This window comes from Gorilla gorilla, chromosome 11 (assembly GCF_029281585.2).
Source record: "Gorilla gorilla gorilla isolate KB3781 chromosome 11, NHGRI_mGorGor1-v2.1_pri, whole genome shotgun sequence".
NCBI classification, from domain to species: domain Eukaryota; kingdom Metazoa; phylum Chordata; class Mammalia; order Primates; family Hominidae; genus Gorilla; species Gorilla gorilla.
In genome coordinates, this window is record NC_073235.2 from 130,252,847 (window position 1) to 130,262,026 (window position 9,180).

The 9,180-nt window shown below is 33.1% G+C and overlaps 1 protein-coding gene across 9 annotated transcripts in view; it reads left to right on the top strand.

Moving 5' to 3' along the window:
- AGFG1 (ArfGAP with FG repeats 1) overlaps positions 1-6,970 on the top strand; it is an 89,120-nt gene extending 82,150 nt beyond the window's left edge. For all 9 annotated transcript variants that reach the window (XM_031008613.3, XM_055380595.2, XM_031008614.3 and 6 more), the window contains one exon: positions 180-6,970. In XM_031008613.3, the coding sequence (XP_030864473.1) occupies positions 180-239 (60 nt within the window). In that variant the 3' untranslated portion in view covers positions 240-6,970. The remainder of the gene's footprint in view (positions 1-179) is intronic.
- The last annotated feature ends 2,210 nt before the right edge of the window (positions 6,971-9,180 follow it).

The window sequence follows — 9,180 nt, forward strand, 5'->3', positions numbered from 1 at the left end:
ATGACACATAGTAGTTTGATATAGCTTATTGCCAATAACAAATATTATTGCCAATAATTAAAAAAATAATTCTTAACCAAAAAGTCTAATTAAAAAAATTAAATTCAGTTAAATGTTTTTAAATTTTGTATATGCACTACTTTTGTCTCTTTATTTATTTGTCTTATGTTTTCCTTTAGACTGGTGCACCAACAGGACAGTTTCCAACAGGAAGCTCATCAACCAATCCTTTCTTATAGCCTTATATAGACAATTTACTGGAACGAACTTTTATGTGGTCACATTACATCTCTCCACCTCTTGCACTGTTGTCTTGTTTCACTGATCTTAGCTTTAAACACAAGAGAAGTCTTTAAAAAGCCTGCATTGTGTATTAAACACCAGGTAATATGTGCAAAACCGAGGGCTCCAGTAACACCTTTTAACCTGTGAATTGGCAGAAAAGGGTAGCGGTATCATGTATATTAAAATTGGCTAATATTAAGTTATTGCAGATACCACATTCATTATGCTGCAGTACTGTACATATTTTTCTTAGAAATTAGCTATTTGTGCATATCAGTATTTGTAACTTTAACACATTGTTATGTGAGAAATGTTACTGGGGAAATAGATCAGCCACTTTTAAGGTGCTGTCATATATCTTGGAATGAATGACCTAAAATCATTTTAACCATTGCTACTGGAAAGTAACAGAGTCAAAATTGGAAGGTTTTATTCATTCTTGAATTTTTCCTTTCTAAAGAGCTCTTCTATTTATACATGCCTAAATTCTTTTAAAATGTAGAGGGATACCTGTCTGCATAATAAAGCTGATCATGTTTTGCTACAGTTTGCAGGTGAAAAAAAATAAATATTATAAAATATGCTATTGTTTTTGTGTTCTTGCTGCAATGCCTTTACCAAAGTGGCCTTAAATATGAGTAGTGAATTGAGAACATCTTGAATTCTTAAAAGACTTCTTAGTGACTTTTTATAAAAAGGCCATGTAGAAAATTTATTAAAACTACTATGACTGCTACATTCAGGAATATGCCAGTGGTAAAGCATTTAAATGTAGCTTGTCAGATTTACCATAATCCTACTAATTTCTTTGCAGCTTATTAATTTTGTGAAATTTGTATATATGAAGAATTTGCATGTATGTGTATTTACAAATTTTTCTAAGTATCTTGAATTCTCAGACTGCAAAAGGCCTATTTTAACTATTGATTTTTTTAAAAAAAAATTGTCTTTGAATGTATTGGAAGTAGACATGCATTAACTGTGACATTATTGCACCTCAGTTTTTTTCTTTTTTTGGGCAAACTGATAGTATCTATAGGATATTTGTTTATGTTTGTTTTTTGGGGGAAAGAAACTGGAACTCAGTGTTACCTTAAAGTTACGGAATACTTTGTTTTAAAGGAAAAGATAATAAGTTTAGTTATATCTTTTTGTTAATATTCAAATGAACTTGTTTAAGTATCTATGTACAGTAATGCCTCATTCATCTAGAGGTAATCTGGCAGTCTTGTGAAAACCGAACACAACTCAGAAACTTGGAATCGTTTTTTTAAAAAATGCCTCTGAGCAACCCATATAAGTCACAAAGTCTGTGTGTTAGAGCTTATGCATTTGTTTTTATGAGAGATTTTAATAAATTTAATTATTTGCTTGTCCAGACTATAGCATATTAGCTGTTTAGAAGGGATGGCTTGAAAGGAAGGAGACTGAAAAACACTCTGAGGAGCACACACTGTCCAAGGCCATTAGTGTAAGGACCGCTACCCGGCCTAGAGGACATCACTATACTACATCATCTAATGATCATTCTTTATTATGCCTGTAGGTAATTAAGTAAAGGTGAAATTGCATACACAGATATGTAGTACATATTTTAAAAGTTTTATCTTAAATTGATTAAAACTTTTTAAAAAGCGTTGGTATTAAAAGAGGTAAACATCAGTTTCCTCAAACATTTTATTCATGTTGAATGCCTTTTTGCAATGATGACTGAGTTGTTATCATAGTATTTTAAAAGCTGTATAGTGTTTTAGACTTGTTGAAACATTGCTGTCTAGTGTACATCTAGCTAAAAGTGTGGTTTATCTAAACCGTTTTAATAAGCAAGATGACTGGGAAATCTCTGCCCCTTTTCTGAGCAGTATGCCTCTTCTTTTAGAATTAAGTGAATGCTGCACAGGTCCAGATGTGTGTTGATGTAGACTTGAAATGTCTCCACATTTTGGAGGACTTCCTCAGCCCTTTTCATTGAGGGAAAATATATTTGAATTTCTGTTTTAGATTGTATCGGGTCCCAGTTGATTCATGTGCACAAAGTTATGCTACCTAATTACAGGCCATTACCCAAATATCCTACCAGGCTTTCCATCTGAATAGTAAATTAAACAGTTGTTATCAAAATAATTTTAAAGACTATTTCTTTTTCTGGGTAACTATTGAAGTTTGTAATTACATGGGAGCTCTTACTGACTTTAAATTAGCGCTTATAAAATAAAAATGTTTAGTTCAAGAAGAGACCCAAGCTGGGTATGGTGGTGTGAGAGCCTGTGAGTCCTAGCTACCTGGAGGTGAGGTGGAAACATCACTTGAGCCCAGGAGTTGGAGGCTGCAGTGCGCTATGATCACACCACTGCACACCAGCCTGGGGATAGAGTGAGATCCCATCTCTAAAAAATGAAAAAAAGAAGAGAGGTAGCTTTAAAGTGGTTTTTCTCATGATATTCACTGTTTATTATTAAAGAAAATCAGCTTTCGTTAGACTTTTACATTTAGATTTATTCTAGTTTTATATAGACCATCAAAATTATGTTGAGTACTAAAAAGGAGAAAAAAATCCTAGAAGGTAACAAGGCTGAAGACCTTCAAATTTCCTGGCTTACTGGTTTAGTCACATCATTTTTCCTGTTCAGGTATCTGCAGATATCCCTGTTCAGGAAAGATCTTTTTTCAGGATGGCAAACTTTTGACATAGTTTAAAGACTTTTTTTCCCCATTTTTTGAAATAGAGAATTTTTTTTTGTGAAAATAGAGTTTTGGTTATCACTTTGTTCCTTAAAATAAGTCCTTCTGTTAATTTGTAAAAGCACATTAGTGCTTTACCTGTGAAATTCCCCGCCCCCTGCACACACACCCACTTTAGTATGGTTCCTGTCAATTGGCGACATGGAGAGGGTGACCTGGCTGCTGGTTTACCACTGTACCAACATCTCTGGAGCATTTTAGTTTCAGAACCTTAACACTTACGAAGATCCCCAAACAGCTTTGTTGATGTAGCTTGTATCTCTGAGAATTTATTGTATTAAAATTAATACTGAGATATTTTTAAAACATGTTTATTTAAGTATAACAGTAATAAACTAATAACTTGCTAACATAAATACCATTTTTGATAAAAATAACTTTTCCAAAACAAACTAATGAGAACAGGAACATTGTTTTACATTTTATGCATTTAAATCTGGCTTAATAAAAGCAGTGAGATTTTCATGCTGCTTTTGCATTCCAACTTAAAAATTACACAGCATACACATGCTGGAAAAGTCCACTGTGCACTTGTGAGATCAGGAGAATGAAAACTATATAATGTTTCAGTAGTACAATGAAAATAGTTTGACTTTTCACAGCCTTTCAAAGAAAGGGTTGTAGGGACCATTAAGGGTCTCCAGACTCTTTGAGAACCACTATACTTTAAATTTGTGTATTTCTAGAACAGTATTTACTTGCAGGGCAAACATAACTATTCCCTGGGTTTTTTTTGTTTGCTATTGAGAAGAACTGAAATTACAGACTTTTTAACACTACTTCAAGGTAATAATAGCAGTGGTATTATGGGCTGTGTATGAGATAGTCATTTGTAAAACAATTTTGATATTTCATCTCTTACAATCCCTGCAGTGGACCTATACTTTTAGGATGAAAGAAGCAAAGCATAGAGAGGTTAAGCTAGTGGCAGCTTTTTGCTCTGGGGAACAGATTTGGATTAAATGCTATCACATTTATATATGAATGCATTCTTAATATTTTGAAATTCTGAACAAGTTAACGTTCTTGTCTTGTATATTTAAAAAAACTTTAATCACTTGAATTCCTTTCATAATTTGATGAAATCAGTACAGTTTATTCTTGGGTTTTTTTTTTTTTAACTTTAGAAGTAAATTAATATGGTAACTAGTGGAGCGTGCTTTAGATTGAAGACTCATCTGAAGTATCACAGACTCCTATTTTGTAAAGCATTCCACCTTTATTGATACAGTTTGTGGCCTATACACTTTTAAAATTTATTTTTTAAAAGGTGATATTAAAATTTGTATTTAATTAACCTGTTGTATTCATCCTCATTAGTTAAGTTTTTCTTTTTATGTTTTAAAACTTAGTGACATTAAACTTTTCACGTGGTTGTTTGTGAACAGATGAATATATAACCACGATGTAATCCAGTGTTGTGCTGCTGAATGTTTAACAACCATCTTTCATGAAAGAAAAAAGGCCCTGTTTTGTAGCATTTACTAATATTTATGGTATAAATACTGTCTTCATGGTGATTTTACCTGCCAATCTGATGTCATTAAATGCAGTTTGATGAAAGAGATAGCCAACCAGTGGCTTTCCCAAGCCTTTGCAAACCAGCTTCAGCACAGCAAAGGACATACAATTCCACAACTCATTAATTAAATGTATTGGTCATTTGATGATTATATCCAGTATTTGGAGAGCTTTTATATTGTTAATTCATTTAGCAAGCATTTGAACACTTGTTTATTTTTAGAGATAATACTGGGCCCTGAGGTATTTAATCTGCAAAGACCCAAGTATTGTGAACCTTGGTTTTAAAAAGTCCAATTATTGTGCTCTTATAGGGGTTGCACATTCAAGGCTTACACTGAATTCTGTCTGCAGTTCTGTTTTGTGTGACCAGCACAGTGTTTTAAAACGTTGCATTCTGAATCCATCTTTTTGAAATGGGGCATGTACTCTTAAGGTGGCCACTAGCTTACCACTCCCAATTTTTCTTAGTCTCAAACATTCACATGTTTTTCAAGGCCTTGGAGTTGGCAAATCCTGAATATATAGTGAAGGTAGGAAGTAGCTCTTCTTATGCCACATCTTAGTCTGATTTTGAAGTCAGTTGTGTAAGTTTGGGCTGACAGTGGTATTTTCCAGTGAAGACTATTGCCAAGAATGCATATCATTCTGCTTATTTTATTCTAGTGGATAAAAATTCAACGTATATTTAAGTGTATTTTTGACATCTGTGCTTGTCCAACACAGGGCTGTAGGGACTGATGAAAAGAGAATGTTGTGATTTGAGCTTTTATAAAAAAAGATACAGTGATCCTAGATAAAATATTTTAGATGGTGATTAAAATGCCCATAGATTAATTTTTTAATCGGTTCTCTGAAATCTTGAGATGTTATCCAAGTTACAATTTAAGCAATGAGAGTAAAATTTGAATTCTAAATTCTCAGCATCTTCCCTCATTCTTGAGTGGAGAGACAGAGGAAGCAAACGCCAAGGAGCCTTCTAATTTTGACTATATGATCATTAACTAAAGGCAGCAAGGGATTGTAAACTAATCTTACATAGTCAATGTTTCATAGAATGCTTTGGTTACAATCAGGTTTTTTAAAGACTTTAAAGGTTTTTTGTATGTTATAATATATGCTTATGATTTCTAAAAATTATGCAGTATACACAAAGGGCATAAAGTCAAAAAGTATGTCTCCCTCTGTGACTTTATTCTCACACCCCAGAGGTATATAATTTCTTGTATTCTTGTATAGTCTTTAAGAAATGTTATCATTTATTTTATATATGGCTCTCTCTCTATATGCCTCTTCCTGTTCTTATTTTAAATGTTCAATTTTGTGACTTGGTTCTTGTTTAACTTGGTTGTCTTTCCATATTGCCACCTTCCAGCTCTAACTCATTATTTTAATGTCTCCAGGATTCCATTATATGGATGTCCCTTTGGGAGAACATTTGTTTATAGACTTTTCTACTAAAAATATTGTTATAATGATAATATCCTTATGCATATATGAAGATTACTCTTGATTCTGCCTGACTGGAAACTTTATTAATAAAGTAGACCTTATTCTATTTTGAGGCTCACCAGCTGTGTAGGTATGATCTTGTGCTTCCATTTAAGAAATTCTTCCATTTAAAGAAGAAAAAAAATCTCTCTAATTGACTATCTGAAGATATATGAAAAATCCTATGCTTTTAAATTAAACTATTAAGACAGTCCATTGAAAGATTGTGGAAGTTCACATCTATTTTGCACCTTAATTTTTTCATTGTCCCTACTCATGACTCTAAAAAGTGCATGGCTTGGGGCTATACTTTGTTTTGCAGTTTGTTGGTATCGTGCCTTTCCTTATCTACATTAGCTTAGACTATACCTTATTTTTAAGAAGAGAAAGTGGAAATTAACTGGCAAAATCTATTTTGGCACAACCACATTTGTTCATTATACAAAATTAGCTTCCTATGCTTTAGAAAAAATGTGAGTTATTACTCTGAAAGTTGTGATTCTGATTCCTCATGGTTTGGAGCTCAGAAATTTCTTAACATGTCTTTGCTGTTAGTCAAGCACAGGATTTGTTTTCTGCAAAAGTTTATTTTCAATGAAGAATACTTGTCCTAATAGCTCATAAAAAGTACCTTTGCACTTTAAATCCTAGGAATAGGGAACAAGGAAACTTACTGGGAAGTTCAAAAGAAAGAATAACAGGACCTTCTAGTCAGCAGGGCATGTTTGGAAAATGTTAATACGCCATGATTTTTGAAGACCAATTTTAGTTCAGGAGGTGGTTTTAAATATTGGATGAAAACTTACAGGCTGTTTTCAATATTCATTTCTGAAATACTTTAGTATGATAGATAAATTTGGTTAAGTTCTTGTTCATTGTGAAATACTGTTGGAAGAATTTTTTTCAAAATAAAGACTTCTGAATTTGTGTACCATTTGGGAATAGCCTCTTTCATTTAAATGAGTGTCAAATCTGGAAAACTGGAAGAATATTTGTTCCTTTCATCACTCACATTATGCATTCCTGTAAAGCAGCTCATGCATTTACTTCCAGCTTAACCTGTCTTCCATTAATTAATAAGTTTTGCCATTTTTTTCTGTATTTTTAAATTAAAAAGTCTTCATTTTTAAAAAGCAGGATCTATTTGTTACTTAATTTGCAATATTTTTTTTTTCAAAGATGGATTTTTTTTTTCTCGAGTACACATTGATGGAAGTTGGTTTTAAGAAAGCATTGTAATGGGATTTTACCTACCTTACTACTGTTGAAGTTTAGAAGGTAAATACTGAACTGTGTTTGTCACATCCCTAATCTTATTTCTCTATAGTGGTCACTGACTATTATTTGTTATGAGTCCATCTTGATTATTCTGTGCATCTTGTTTAAATTATTTTCACTAACCATCACCAGAACACAGAAGAAAATTTTGTTTCCTTAGAATCAATGAGTATTTCCACCACCCGAGGGTGGGGGACAAGAAGGAGAGAACTAATGTTTGTTTTAGCCTCTTTAATGAGAAACTATTCAAATTATTTTTCTTCATTTTTTTTTCTCAAATGGTATGCTAATGATTTTTGCTGACCTCAAGATTTGGGGCTCTGTGAAAAGTACTATACCAGAGTTAAATTGCCTGTGTTCTTTTCTGCCATTAACTGGCTTTGGGTTGGGAAATTCAGATAATTCCACTTTTCCAAGTTTAAAATGAGATCTCTTTCAAAACAAAATTGCCCACAACCATTTGGAATATGTGTTTAAATTAGACAGTAATGCTTTGGAAATTGGAATTAAACATTTCAGAATAATAGCTGTTAGGCCAGGCTCAATGGCTCATGCCTGTAACCCCAATACTTTGGGAGGCCGAGGCAGGTGGATCACCTGAGGTCAGGAGTTCGAGACCAGCCTGGCCAACATGTTAAAACCCTATCTCTATTAAAAATACAAAAATTAGGCATGGTTGGCAGGTGCCTGTTGTCCCAGCTACTTGGGAGGCTGAGGCAGGAGAATTGCTTGAACCAGGGAGGTGGAGGTTGCAGTAAGCTGAGATTGCGCCACTGCACTCTAACTTGGGCAACAAGAGTGAGATTCTGTCTCAAAAAATAATAATAATTAAAAAATAATAGCTGTTACATTGAACATATAAAACACGTTTTTGTAGATAAAAATTGCCAAGTGTCAGCAACTTTGACAATTTTTAAATCACCAACTTGTGCCATTTACCTCATCTAATTGATCCCATTTAATGGACACAAAAACCCTTTAAGGCAGTATTTGTCAGAAGAAAAACACAAGTGTTCGCTTGACCAGGATTGCACAGCTAATTAGTAAGTGGCAGGAGTAGAATTCTGTCTGACTTTAAAATTAATCTTCCTGTCAATATTGTATTCCTGCTTTGAAGCTCCTCATTCTAGCAGTTTTAATGAGTATGGATATTTAAAAAAAAAAAAAAACACCTGTTTCACAAGCACTGTTGGAAACTGTAAGGACTACTCACAGCCTTCCTACCCCAAATTTGGAGTTTTTTCCTTCCACATTTGCTTCTTGCCAATGTGAAATATTTTGTGATCATAACCAGTTAATTTTTAACCCATTTATGCCTAGTGTTCCATTATTGGAACGCTAAGCTTGTGGGAATTATTTATATCCTACTGCTCAAGGTCATTGCCAAGGTCTAATTTTTCACAAAAAAAAATTTGCAACTTCCAGCATAACTGGATTAATGTTGAATTTTTCCTACATACGAGTTTTCTTCCAAACAAAATACATTTACATTTGTTATTTTTTCTGATGGTGAAAATACATAATTATTGTAAGGAATTTGAAAATAGAGAAAAGTTTGTAATCTTGTGCAGGTATAAGTATGTCTGGATTGTGTTTTATGGATAAGTATAAAGACTTCTTACAGAATGGCATCATATTATGCTTACTATTTTGTAACCTTTTCCTCAATATATCATGGTTTTCTTTCAGTGTCAAATATAGAACCAGATTCTCTTCCAATGAAGTTTCATTATATGGAGTTCTCATAATTAATCTCTATGACAAATGTTAATATTGTTTTCAATTTTCAACATCAGGAATTTTACCTGTGTTTTTATTTTTATTTTACCTGTACACATGATTTGGAGTCATGTTTTCTTAGAA